General features: G+C 33.3%; 1 protein-coding gene across 3 annotated transcripts in view; it reads right to left on the reverse strand.

The window, feature by feature from the left end:
- CERT1 (ceramide transporter 1) overlaps positions 1 to 15,033 on the reverse strand; it is a 95,849-nt gene that overhangs the window by 44,303 nt on the left and 36,513 nt on the right. For all 3 annotated transcript variants that reach the window (XM_019728139.3, XM_074328817.2, XM_019728140.3), the window contains 2 exons: positions 3,605 to 3,712; positions 2,618 to 2,756 (listed from right to left, as the gene is read on the reverse strand). In XM_019728139.3, the coding sequence (XP_019583698.3) occupies positions 2,618 to 2,756; positions 3,605 to 3,712 (247 nt within the window). The remainder of the gene's footprint in view (positions 1 to 2,617; positions 2,757 to 3,604; positions 3,713 to 15,033) is intronic.

Here is a 15,033-nt window from a genome sequence, read left to right on the forward strand (position 1 = left end):
TGGGCTGAATTCTGTCCCTCACTTACCAAATTCATAATTCAAAGTCCTAATTCCCCTGTATTTCAGAATGTGACTGTATTTGGAGACAGGTTCTTCGAAGAGGTAATCAAGTTAAAATGAGGTCATTAGGGTGGGCCCTAGTCCAATAGGACCAGTGTCCTTATAAGAGGAAGAAACTTGGAAACAGACACTTACAGAAGACAATATAAAGACACAGGGGAAAGAAGGACATCCACAAGCCAAGGAGAAAGGCCTAGAACAGATCCTTCCCTCATGGCCCTCAGAAGAAACCAACCTTGCCAACAACTTGATCTGACTTCTGGCCTCCAGAACTGTGAGAAAATACATTTTTGTTGTTTTAGCCACCCAGTCTATGGTACTTCATGATGGCAGCCCTAGCAAACTGGTGCATTAGTCTATCACTGTTATTTATTCAAACATGAATAGTATTTAAAATCCTTACTCAAATTTTCTATACAACATGGTTATAATTGCATCCTAACTTTTACTCTTTCCATTATCACTTCTGTCCTTCAAATGCTATATGCTATTGATATGGGCCATTTAAAAATAAACAAGGAATCCAACTGTATATATCTTGTTTTTGTTTAAAGGGATATTTGTAAGGAAATAAAGCTGATGTTTCCTGTTTAATTTGATAAAAAGGGTATTTACAGTCAGCCCTCTGTATTGTGGGTTCCTCATCCATGGATTCAACTATCCGTGAATTAAAAATATTAAAGTAAAACAATGTTATGTTATTGCTGACATGTACGACATAAGTTAGGCCTATGATGGTTTTGTCTGTACTAAATATGTACAGACTTTTTTTCTTGTCATTACTCCCTAAACAATACATTATAACAACTATTTACATAGCATTAATATTGTATTAGGTATTATAAGTAATCTAGAGATGATGATTTAAAGCATTTGGGAAGATGTATGTATGTTACATGCAGATACTACACCATTCTATATAAGGGACTTGAGCTTATGCAGATTATGGTATCAGCTGGGACCAATCTTGTGTGAATTCCAATGAACAATTATATACATTTTTAATAAATGAAGGAGAAATAGAAGTTCAACTGCTTTTATTTTTAGAGAAATAAACATTAAGTGTTAAAGAACCAAAAACTTGAAGTGTATGAAATATAAAGAACTTCAAGACTAGTTAATTTTGTCTAAATTTTAAGAAGAATGTGGGCTTCTTCTGGCCAAGATGGAGTAAAGAACTGAATTTACCCTCTAGCATGAAACTAAAAACTGGACAAGATAAATGAAATGATTTTTAGGCAACAAAGTGATCCTCAAGTGTCTAGGAACAAATGAAGCCCTATGATTGTCCAACTTATTGCCTTAGTAGAGTTTCCAAGCTGTAGAGTAAGGAGGAGCCCAGGAGGAGTCCAGTCCTCTCTTTTGGATGAAGAAATGGGGCTGAGAGTCCAGAGAGACAAAGACAGAGTACTGAAGAGGAGAGTGCTATATAGAATGAGAACCCTGGAGATTGACAGCAAGTTCTTTCGAGTATTCGGTAGAGTACTGACAGCACATACAAGTGAGGGAAATATGGAGGTGAGGGAAAGAACTATTTGAAATGATTTCAGAAAACAGTATCCAAATGGGGTAGTGAAAAGTATTTGTGATATATTACTTGAAGTGGGGTTTATTACTTGAAGGTAGACTGTGATAAGGTAAATGTGCATATTATAAACCCTAAAGTAGCCACTAAAATAAGAGTTATAACTAAAAAGCAAACAAAGGAGATAAAAAAACAGAGTTATAAAAAATTACTTAATCCCAAAGAACACAGAAAAAGGGAACAAAGAACAGAGAAGATAGAAAGAATTTGAATTCAGATCAAATACACTTAATAAAACCAAGAAGTGAAACAACATCAAGCAACCTAGTTACACAAGGAATAAACTTAGTGCTATTTAGTAATAATTCTGTGAGTAGTTCATTTCTGCCTTCAGAGCAAGTAAGAAAAACTGAAACTGAAGAACAGATGTTGACATCAGTAATCTCTTTAGTAGTAACAAAGGAAAAGTTGAAAACACACACTAAAACTAAGTTAACTGAAGATATCTCTCTTAAAAAAAAATCACTAAAAACTATTTGCAAATGTGTATGTAGCTCTACTATTATTTTCTTCTTACATGTAAGAAAGGCCGAGGAAGGGAGAGTGATGGAGAGGGAGAGAAAGGTGAAAAGAGAAAGAAGGGAGGAGAGGAAAAAGACAGAGGGGGAAAGAGATCAACTGATTCCAGAATGGAGAATTTAACATAAACCTACGCTTGTCTCTAAGACTCATCATGGGGCAAATCTGTTAGTCATAACCATGTAAAATGCCCCATATTACCAAGATGACAGACATTATATTTTTAAATATAATAAAGAGTTTAAAAATCTTCAATGGAATCTGGTATGAGTGATCAGATTAATTAAGATGTTACTAAAGTACAGTTATATGGACACGGAAATCTGTTACATTGGGGGTTTGCAGCAAGTGACTATAATTACCTTTATCAGTTAAAGACATTACCCTTTAAGATCAAGAGGCTTTAAATCCATTCATTCTCCAAGTAAAAATAGTGGTAATAGCCTAATTAACCTTTATCCCTTTGAAGTTCATCCTTGGAGACAACATCAGCACAGGCATCAAAGAACTTCTGCAGAGTATCAACTTGTCTACATAGGATATCTCTAAAGGTTTCCATTTCAGCCAATTTCTCACGTAAACTGTGACCTTTCTGCAAAACACAAAAAGGGGTGGGTGGGGGGATGTAATCCAAGTTAACAAAACTTGAATTTATTTAGTCCTAGGATATTTCATCAGCTTTTAAGGTCTACATCTTACTAATGAGGGCCATGTGATGGGGAGAGCTATCAAGCTTAATGTAATATTCCTGTTAAAATTAACTTAACATGGCTAGTGATAAGCCTAAAGGAAATAAGAGAACAACAAATAAGCCTGACAATTTACTAATATAACATTTACTATTTTCAAATTATTGACATTGTGGGGAAAAACTGTGAAAGACTTTGAAATGGGTAAAAATATTACTGGGTATCCTTACAAAAGAATGGTGAGAGTCATCTATGGAACCTCTAGCATCTAGAAACCTTTAGGAGAGGGTGTTGTCTAATCATATAGAAGTATCTGATTTCATTTTATTTGAGCTATTTTATAATTCTTTAAGTAGTAGAAAACTGAGAGTAATATAAATGATTCTTGTTCATAGATATGCAAATGAACTTGGGTCCAGTTGTGATATGCTAGTTACTAATCTGTGGATACTGACCAGTTTTTGTATATATTAGCAAAAGCATTTTGGTATTCTTCAGGTTCTCCTTTGAACCAATTTTTTTCTTTACATCTTATCTATTAATGAATGAAATAAAATCTTTGACATGTGTTAATTTTCTATATGTATGAGTCCTGCATTTCACCCCTTAAAAAACTATTCTGTAACAACTTCAAATAAATTACATTGTAGAAAAGCTCTTCCAAAAAAACTATCAAATAAGTTCTGTTCATAACATTCTGTATTAAATTCAACTTATGTTGCCTTAACTTAAAGCATTCCCAACCACAAACCTTGAATGAAGAAGTGGATGTTGCAGAATAGCCACTTGCTCCAGATACGAGTGACACCATTGAGCCATGTCGACGCAAACTGGACTCAGATCCATAACCAGATTCAGTCTAAAAAGAAAAGTAAACTACATGAAAAAAAAATTAAATAAAAAATACCTAATCATCATAAGAAAAAAACTGTATGTGAGATGATGGACATTAACTAAACTTACTGTCATAATCATTTCACTATGTATATATGTATATATATATATATATATATATTCATTATGTATATATACATATATATTTATTACCTTAAGTACGTTATATGTTAAGTACATCTCAATAAAACTGGAGAAAATACTTAAGAGAAAACAGAAGTTTTCCTATAAAATAATAAGGTTGTTAAAAAAGTTGGATAGAACAAGGGCAAAAAAGGTAGTAAGAGGAAAACTTCCTGTACTATTTCTTTGTAATACAATTTCCAACACTATCACTTACGATTGTCTCAATTGAGCCTTTCCTATTATACCAGGCAATTTGTGCCTGTATTCTCAATCATTTTTACATGCCATGATTGTGGCATTTATCACTCAATTATTATATTTACATTTTATAATTACTACTGGACTTGGATCTTCTGGAAGAAGACTATCGTTTTAATTTTTGTAGCCACCTCGACGGTTCATGTCACAAAAAACAGTTCTCAATTTTGCCAGTTTGTTAAGTAATCACACCATGGAAAAAAACTGAACTGTTGGATGATAGGGTATAAGTAGACTTAGCAGTGTAATAATACTTTTGTCTAATTTTAATGGGGTTGGTACCCATCAGAGCATCAATTTTATATTCCACCCTCCCTAAGACAAATGCAGTACCAATAAAATAGACAAAGGAATTGAATATTTGAAAAAAACAACTTCTAAGTACCTGACACCGGCTCAAGTGTCAGGATCTCTGATTACTTTCTACTGTTATTCTTTTTTAAGCACTGTGCATAATTTTAGTCCTAGTTATTGAACTTAAATGCTAAAATAACATTTAATCATTTTTGGTATCACACCTAGTAGCAGCAATTAGAAGTTGTTTTAGGTTACTTGATTTTCAAGATTAAGAATCATTAAAGTTAAGTACAATGTATTGCAGAAAATATTTCCACTGACATTCTACATTTTCTATGCTCTGGTTCCTGAAAATCCATTATATTTCCTATATAGAAACTGGTTTACCCATGTATTATTCTCATTGGACAATGTTTTTTTAGGTACAAGAATATCAAGCTTTTATACTGATTTAATTAATAAATAAAATTTTGCTATTATTTTTATGTAAACACTAGTTCAAAACATTTTTCCAGTTCAGTATCACTTCATTTAACTTAAGTTTAATATTCCAAGGAAAAGGGAGAGGAGGAGAAAATTAGTAGGTGGAAGGAGGAGAAGGAACCCATAACCAAAGTAGCAAAACAACTCATGAAAAAGAAATGAGTATCTTCAGGCAGACACTAGAAATTCATCCATGTGAAAACAAGCAGTCTTAAAATTCAAACTTCCAGTATATACAGGTCAACAAATAGTCAAAGTGAAATTGTCATACTTTAATGATGTTGGTTATAAAATACTCTATAAAAGGTATTGCAATATCTTAACTGTTAATTTACTAACAAGTTACATGTAAACTTTATGTGGAATCAAAGCTCTTCTCTAAGACTTACACCACTATACACCACTCTACATCTCAAAGCTAAGCAATGCCGTTGCGATGATGCAAAATAAGTATTTTGGTACCAGAGAAACTATTAATGAAAGGGTAAAGCCATGTACTTTATTGTATGTAAATTACACCTCAAGAAAATTGATGTTTTTAATTTTTAAAAAGGCAAAACTATTCTATGACAAAAGAAAGCAGGCCAGGGTGCAGCAGGGGCACTGACTACAAAAAAACTGTAAAGCACAGGGTATAATTGTCAAAACTCAACTGTCCAATCAAAATAGATACATTTTAAGAATGTTAAATTGTATCTCAACAAAGTAGATATAGAGAAAAAGGTAAGCTTGTTTCAATATAACAGAATCCCACCAAAAGAGAATTCTAATTACAACTATCATATAATTTATAAGAAATGACTTTCTATCAAATAACGTCCTGGAACAAACATATTGAGCTACGTTCTTTACCTAAACTAGCTTTAGTTTCTTATTATTTTTTATTTTATTTTATTTTTTTAATTTTATTAGTTTCAGGTGCATAAAACAAAGTGATACTTAGACGTTTATCATTTATATCCCTCACACTGTGTCAACCCCTCTTCCCCCATCCACTATCCCTCTGACATCGCACACAGCCATTACATTTCCACTGTCTCTATTCCTAATGCTGTACTCCGCTTCTTGTAAGTATATACATACATATATATAAATTTGTAGTTGACATTCATTATTGTTCAGCTTCAGGTGTACAGTGCAGTGATCAGGCATCTACATCATCCCTGAGGTGGTCTCCCTAATGAGACACGTGTCCATTGGATACCCTACAAAATCTTTACAACATTATTGATTACATTCCCCAAATTAAGTTTCATAACACCGTGACCATTTGTGGTTACCGACTGTTTTCTAATCCCCTCATCTTCTCCCTTATCCCCACCCCCCATCTAGCAACCCTCAGTTTTTCCTCTATGTCTCCGAAACTGTTTCTGATTAGTTCATTCACTTATTCTCTTCTTTAGATTCCACATATAAGTGAGATCATATGGTATTTGTCTTTCTCTGACTTATTTCACTTAACATAATGTTATCTAGGTCCATCCATGTTGTTGCAAATGGTAAGATTTTTCTTCTTTATGGCTGTGTAATACTCCATTGTGTAAATGTACCACAGTTTCTTAATCTAGTCGTTTACCGATGGGCATTTCGGTTGTTTCCATGTCTTGGCTATTGTATATAGTGCTGCAATAAGCATAGGGGTGCATAATTATTTTTGGATTTCTCCGGATAGATACCTAGGAGTGGAACTGCTGGATCACAAGGTAGTTCCATTTTCAGATTTTTGAGATACCTCCATACTGTTTTCCACAGTGGCTTCACCAACCTGCAATCCCACCAGCAGTGCACAAGGGATCCCTTTTCTCCACATCCTCGCCAGTACTTGTTGATTTATTGATGATAGCCATTTTGACTGAGGTGAGGTGGTATCTCATTGTGGTTTTTATTCGCATTTCTCTGATGGTTAGTGAGGTTGAATTGAGCATTTTTTCATGTGTCTGTTTGCCATCTGTATTTCCTTTTTAGAAAAATGTCTCTTTATGTCCTCTGCCCATTTTTTAATTGGGTTGTTTGTTTTTTTGGAGTTGAGTTGAGTATTTTTATAAATTTGTGATATTAACTACTTATCGGATATGTCATTGGCAAATATCTTTTCCCATTTAGTAGGATCCCTTTTTGTTTTATTGATGGTAGTTTCTTATTATTTTTGACAATAGTGCTAACTTTCTAAGTGTAGTGTTTTGACATTTTAATTGTTGTACTAGTTTAGTGAAGTTTTTCATTAGATTTAAATACATAAGGATGGAATAAAAAATAAGAAGACTCTATCTGTAACAGGTTAAACATATAACATACTTCAGAAATTAACTTTGATAACTATATGTCATTCATTTCTAAAGAAATTAATCTCAATGGCCCATTTAAATACAAATGACCCCAAAATTTACAATCAAAATGTTATATTGAAAGCAAATTTTATTTACCAAACAATTCGAAGTTTAAAGCCAAATGAATCTACCCTCTCAATTTCCTGCTTCATGCAAGACTTAAACATCAATATAGTATTTTGAAAACACCAAATTCTACCTAAAATTAGTAAGACAGAATTCAAATACAATTACTGTAGGAATACCGGGGCTGCCAAAAAAAATGTATATAAGTGGACACTTTGGTCAACATTGCTCAATCAGTAGTTCGTTGTAATCAGAAGTGTCTGGACGTTGATGGGAACCACTTTGAGCACCTCTTGTAATTGCAGAAGTTAAACGTGACTTGTATTCATCTTTTGTTATCGGTATATATTGAGTATTACAATTTTAATACAGTTTTGCTTTCTTAAAATGTGTATACATTTTGTTGGCACCCTCTATATTTTTCCCTTTCACTATATCTACTTTATGTTCCCTCATATGAATTGCTTTGCAAAAAACTTTCTCAAATTTGTGAGTTTGTAAGCAGTATTCCTGAACACGTTTTACATAAATATAACATTCAACCATTTTGGTGCAATGAAGCACTTATTGAATATGCCCTATATTGAACAAGGTTTACTTCTTTTAAATACTACAGTAATGAGACCATACCCCTTTGTTACAATATTCCTTTTAATTAAAAAAAAAAAAAAAAAAAAAAAAAAAAAAAAAAAAGCACAATATTTTGGCCACTAGAGGGGGTCAGAAGCATTTTTCAAGTAGCAGCCTACTACTTGGAAAGCTGAAACAAAGGTTACTATTGGTCAAAGGGTTAAGAGTAACCTTTAGACTAATTCCTTTACATGTACCTGTACTCTCTGTATCTCGACTTTTTGAGAAAAATGAAAAGCATGGTAAATTAAATCATATAGTTCAAAGTTATGAATTTAATAAAACACCAGAAATACCTAAGAATTGATTTGAAAACTCTACTAAAGTCACAGCTAAATTTTACAGTTTGGTTTAATAATGTGGGAGATAAATATATATATTATTCTGCAGTCTGTTCATCAGCTCATCTATACCCCACAAGCAGTGGTATAAAATATAGCAAAAGGATTGGCTTCTTTTTTTAATAGCACCTGGCTTTTGAAAAACTTATTGGTTTCCTAATGACACTCCCCAGCAAGAAACACGGTAAACAAACAAACAAAAAACAGAAATTAACTTCCAACCTGTGATAAAAAAAATATGATTCTAAATAAGCTATATTTGACACTCTGTAACTTAGCTTTTGGTACAAAGGAAGGACTTGGTAGTTTACTAATTTCCCTCTGTAGATACAAGGCTATATTATGGAATCCAAAGCCTTAAATTTTAAGTACCAGAAAGGAAGGTTGGGAATCAAGGAGAGAGCGGGGACAGCTGCTGTTACCCTCTATTACTGTACCACATTATATTTGGGCATTGTTTTAGTACTTCGGATAGTGATAGGCAGTGTCTTATTTTCTTCTACCCTTCTAGCATTCTTTTAACACTTCACTGGGGTGTCCGATAAGGCCCTCCTTAACCTTTCCAGCCTTATCTCACTCCAACCCTTTGCCTATTTAGATATTTCTGTAAAGGAAAGCTCATCTCATGCTCTAATAGAAGAAAATGCAAAATGAATAACCAAGTTCCATAAATGACCTTCAAATGATGTTATATTTGATATTGTTTTTTAAAGTATGATACAAGAATGACTAGGATATGAAAAAAAAATCTCTCTAGGACTAATCTGAGCAAATGTTCCGTTTTCCACTATGATTTAAGTATCTTGATGATAAGCAAATATTCTTCTCAATGAAGTTAATTGTATTGCCACTGGGCTTTATTTAGACAGTGAGAGCATGATAAAACCCTCTTTACTACCACTTTTTAAAATACATTTTTAAAATTTCTTTGATTTGTGAGGTGCTGCAGTTTCTTGGAAATCATTGTGGATTTAACCTCTCCTCATCTGATACATTATAAATGTTGGTTTTCTGAATGAATTGTGTTATATCTTTCCATCTGGCTCAATAAAGAACTTCCTCATGGTGTCAAAAATTATCTAGTTAATAGTGGCATAGTCCCCCCTACCCCCAAACTATACAATCTTTTTCCATATTAATTATGGGAAGAGAGAAATACAAGATTGAATGTTAATATAAGAACAATGGAGCATTTTCAGAAATTGAAATTCTGAAACCTGTAATAAAAGCAAATAAGCTTGTTATGTCATGAGCATCCACACATCTACCTTCAATATTACTATTTTAAAGCAAGCCACATGAGAAGCAAGGCATAATCAAGAGAGCAATTTAATAAATAGGGTTGGGATTTAAAATATCATAAGTTGTACTATTCCTCCTTTGAGGGAGTCTAGAGGTCCAATTGTCTTTTTTCTTAGTGATGTTAAAACGAACGTGAGAAATAACTAGATCAATCAAATGAGGTTGTATAAAGGAAGTCTGTTAAACAATTCCCTCTCCCCCCAGCTCTAGAAAGCAAAAGTAAAGGATGAGGGAGATCTTTTGTTTTGCTGGGAGAGGAGAGCAGATGAAAGAGTTCAGAAACTTTAAATAGATGTTTATATATTAATTCCAGACAGCCACCTTGGATAAATTGTAACAACAGTAAAAGCTAATACTTAGGATATTTACTTTGTGCCAGGCATAATGTTAATGCTTTATGTGCATTATCTCATTTAATCTGTTTAGTAATAGCATATGTGAAATGGGTACTGTTATTATTACACCCGTATTATAGGTGATTTCATGTAATGTCTTCAGAATCACACAATTGGTAAGCAGGGGAGCCAGGATTTAATCCCAGATTCAAGTGTCCATGATATTAATCATTATTCTATGATGACTAAACATCCAGAGACTTTGCTTCTACTTCTCTCAAATCTGTCCCTTTCTCTATTTTCCAGTTGCCATTCTCTAGTTCTGGTCACTGAGTGTCTCCTGTGGATAAATCCTCCAGCTTTCTAATTGCTTTGAGTCTGTTCCTTTTGAAATCCTTTCTAGTGTAGCCAAGTAATCCTTTAAAAACAGACATCTGATTCTTTACTTCCTGTTTGAAATCCTATTTGGCTCCCTATTTTCTTTAGGATCAAGTTCCTTCATTGCTTATAAGGCCCTGTTAGAGGTAGAAATACAGTTACACTAAACTGCTATGAGCTTCCATGTTCATTTACTATCCATTACTTAATGGGGTCTTTTGTTCTAGCATATAGCTATTGTAAGGAGATACTATTTTGAAATAGTTGAACTTGAAGTAGACAAGGATATAGGAAGTGTGCTTTATAGTGAAGAAATCTTTAATAATACTTTGTAATACTTGTATCATAAGTGCTTAATAAATGTTAGCTACCATTGCCTCTTCATCCCCCACAAAGTCAGGATATTTTTTTATATCTCTACTCCTGGAACACTTACATAGGGGAAAATAAAAAAGCAGCAGCAGAAGCAGTAGCAACAGATTTAACAAAATACCAACAGTACTCTTTAACTTTCTTATTTTATGGTTTCTCCTTGAAAAAAAGGGCCAATGTATATTTTCTGTTAGAAGGAAGTTCCTTAGGCACAGAATATAAAGGCCACAATTCCACTCTTTTTATCTAATTGCAAAGAGCTAACAGTAGCAAAACAGTTAATACTACTTTTTGAAGCTCACTTAAATGTCCCACCCAGTAAAAGAAAAAGGTTTAATATGCTAAAGTAGTATTCGTGGGATTGTTGAAATGTTAAGATTATATTTGGCCAGGGGATCTGAACCATTAATTTTTCTTTGCAAGGATCCTAAAAGAAACTTATGCACATAAAACAATGGTCAGCAAATGAACATTCTTTATTACTCTGAGGCTTTGGTCTCAAACCTAAATCTTCTATAAAATATATGCATTCTTTTCTTAGGGATAGGGGAAAAATCGAGATCTGTACCAAATATGAAAAGATACCCAGAACTTACTGTTAGTGGAGGAAAAGCTACAAAACAATTCGGTATTACTTATGTAAAACTGTAAGGCTGTACATGCAAAGAAATATCTGGAAGGAATCTTTACCAATGATGAACAGTGGTCATTTCTGTAAGGCCTGAATTTTCATTTCTTCCCTGTTTTGTAATTCTCAGCATTATCTATATTGCTTGAATTATTTACAGCAATCACATATTACTCTAGAAAAACTAAAACAAAAACTAAAGTCACACAACATTTTTCATCTATCTCACTTAGAAAGGGTTAAAAAACTAACAGTGCTGGAAAAGTTGCAGTGAAATGAAGGTCTGTGCAATCTTTTTGGAAAGCAACCACAAAAAAAATAAAGTTTAATGGTCTAATAATAAGCAGAATTACAGTACAAATATTAACAAAGCTGTATTATAACGAGGAAATGATGTTAGACTGGGGAAAAAAAAGGATATAAACTTCGTTATCTCCATAATGTTTTGGGGGAAAAATGTAGAGAATAAGAAGAAAATATACCAAAATGAAGAGCAATAAATTGAAGATAGTTTTGAATTTTTTCCCTTATAATAAGCAAATATTACTTTTAAAAACCAGAGTGAAGGGGGAAATAAAATCTAACCAATGAAACTATTTGCAGGAATGGTTTCAAAAGACTTACGAATTTTAGATACAATTGTATGGGGAAGATTTTTTTAAGGGGGTTGACTGATTTTTTTTTTTTTTAGTACTCACTCAACTATGCTTTCATGAGGAAAAGTTGAAATTAACTAAAAAGAGGTATTACAAAAAAATGAGGTTGTTCTTAGAATAATGTTACCACTCACTGACCAATGTTCTCATAATCTATTCAATTTCATTTTTATGCAAAATGGAAATAACACCTATGCCAAAAGGCTTCCAGGAATGTTCCCCTGCTGAACAGAACCCGGGCCTAGGAAATGAACAGTGATATGAGCATTCCTATCAACGATCACATCTTGTCTATCAAGTACATGGACTTTCCATGTGACTGAAAAATGACAGACTTGTTTTCAGCTAGAACAATATTTTAACCTGCTGGGCATTCATTTACTTTGCTACCTATTCCTATTATTCTTAACCCAATGCTGTCTTTCATCCCTCAATTCCAAACAAGCCCAGAATATTTACTAGGCAACAAAGACAACACAAGCAAAATCCTTTTTAGGCTATTAGCTAAAATATATATTTGATGAAAAGGAGTTTTATGTTAATTTTTTAAGAAACATTTTCTCCCAGCTAATGTCCAATATACTCCACAAAATTAGAAGTTTTCACTGCTGTCAATACGTGTAAGCCATGCCACCCACCATTACTTTTCCACATCAAATACAAAAAAAGCAGAATCCCATCTGTCCCAGTAACTGTCAGAAATCTTCCTTCTTGATTAAATAAAAATTCAAACATAATACTGAAACATTGTAAAAAGTGACTTTTGTAGTATATAACCTCATTTTCTTTAATATTTTCTGTAGTAATGATATGGAACAGTTATTCAACTCCAGTTAACTATCTTTTTTTTATCTTAAGAAACTTTATGTAAGCAAATTATAGACTAACAAGGGATAGAGAAATAAAATGAAAATCCAATAATACTCACCTAAATTGTTAATAGCAAATGTACAGTAAGCATTATAAAAACTTGCGAATTTGGCAACACTATACAAAATTATGACATACACTTTGAGAACATTATGTTTGTATGCTGCCTACCCCACACTATCCTTTAAGCACAAGTAAATATACAATTATAAATGGACCAAGGATGGCCAATTCATAATAACCTAGAGCAAAAAGGCAATCAGATTTTCTCCTTTGGGAAATGCCAAGAGTTTAGGCCAGTCAGCAATAAAAGTTGAAACTCAACGGAAGCCAAAGGTATGAAAAGGTCATGACAAACCAAGGAAGAAGAAACTAAGAGTAGGATGGGAGAGCAAAAGTTATGAATAAACAGGAACTATGAAAGAGAGAATAGTAATAGAATAAATCGAAGCTACATTAACAGTGGGTGGGGCAAGTGATAGCAGAGTGAGTTTTGTTAACAAAAAGAGCACTCAAGAGTTACGCACACAGTTTGGGCTTTCTTTGCAGGCAGGGCATTCTAAATTTCCTTGGTTCCTGGCAATATTCCCATTTCTCGAGGTAACATGGGTTGGCCTGTACTTCCTGTAACTTAACAAGTATAATTAAGATGAATAGATCTATGACATCAACATCTGCGGGATGTGTTCAAATTGTCAATATTTATCTGATCTGAAAAGACAATTAAGTTCATTTAGCTTTAGGAGATATTGCAAAACTGACTTCCAAAGTGTTTGTACCCAATTTACACCTGTTGCTCCACATCCCTGTCAACACATGGTATTAAGTCTTTTTTATGCTTAAAGTCAAGGGAATGGCAGTATTTCACTGTGTTTTAAATTTGCATTTCCCTGATGAGTAATGGCATAGAGAACCTTTTCAAATGTTTATTACTCATTTAGATACCCTCTTTTGTGAAGTGCCAGTTCAAGTCTTTTGGCTTTTTTTAAAGTTGAGCTATGTAAACTTTTCTTACTGATTTGCAGGACTCTCCTGTCTTTTTGACATAAAATTTGTCAAATTCTATCTCCTCAACTGGATACATACTTAATATGATTACCTACCTAACGTCTTCTTTCTTCATTGTTCCATGTAAAACTCTGATTCCTCTTTTAGCATCTTGGTAAAAGACACTTTCCCAGATAAAAGAACCTGGCTAAAAACTCTGTAAACTACTGACATCTAGTCCTTTTTCTCAAGATGATATACTTTTTATTAACTAATTAGGCAACTATGGAAATTCAAAGTGCAGATGTTGGCTCAGGTGAATTCAGATTTCAAAAATTGCAGGTGACAAAAACTAACAGTTTTTTAAAAAGCCCTTGACAGCTGAATTATTTTTATTCCAGAACACTAAGAATATTAAAGAGGATTGGTCCCTTGTTTTCTTCCTTGATTTCATCAACTTCAAAAGTGCTGGTAGTGTACAAAGCTATAACAATCAAAACAGCATGGTACTGGCATAAAAATAGACACATAGATCAATGGAACAGAATAGCGAGCCCAGAAATAAATCCATGCCTATATGATTGTTTAATGTACGAAAATGGAAGCAAGAATTTATGTTGGGGTAAAGACAGTCTATTCAGTAAATGGTGCTGGGAAAACTGGACACATACAAAAAAATGAAGCTGCACCGCCTCCTTACACCATATACAAGAATAAATTCAAAATGGATTAAAGACTCAAATGTAAGATCTGGAACCATAAAATTCCTAGAAGAAAACATAGGCAGAAAGTTTACAGACATTACCCAGAGTAAGATTTTTACTTATATATCCCCTCGGGCAAGGGAAGTAAGAGAAAAAATAAACATGTGAGATTACTTCAAACTGAAGTTTTTTCACAGCAAAGGAAACCAGCAATAAAACAAAAAGGGATCCTACTGAATGGGAGAAGATATTTGTCAATGATATATCTGATAAGGGGTTAATAACCAAAATTTATAAAAAACTCATTCAACTCAACTCCAAAAAAGCAAACAACCCAAATAAAATATGGGCAGAGGACATTTTTCTAAAAAGGACATACAGATGGCAAACAGACATATGAAAAAATGCTCAACCTCACTAATCATTAGAGAAATGCAAATAAAAACCACAATGAGATACCACCTCACCCCAGTCAAAATGGCTACCACCAATAAATCAACTAACAAGTGCTGGCAAGTATGTGGAG

This window comes from Rhinolophus sinicus, chromosome 3 (assembly GCF_057876585.1).
Source record: "Rhinolophus sinicus isolate RSI-liver-muscle chromosome 3, RSI-T2T, whole genome shotgun sequence".
Taxonomy (NCBI): Eukaryota; Metazoa; Chordata; class Mammalia; order Chiroptera; family Rhinolophidae; genus Rhinolophus; species Rhinolophus sinicus.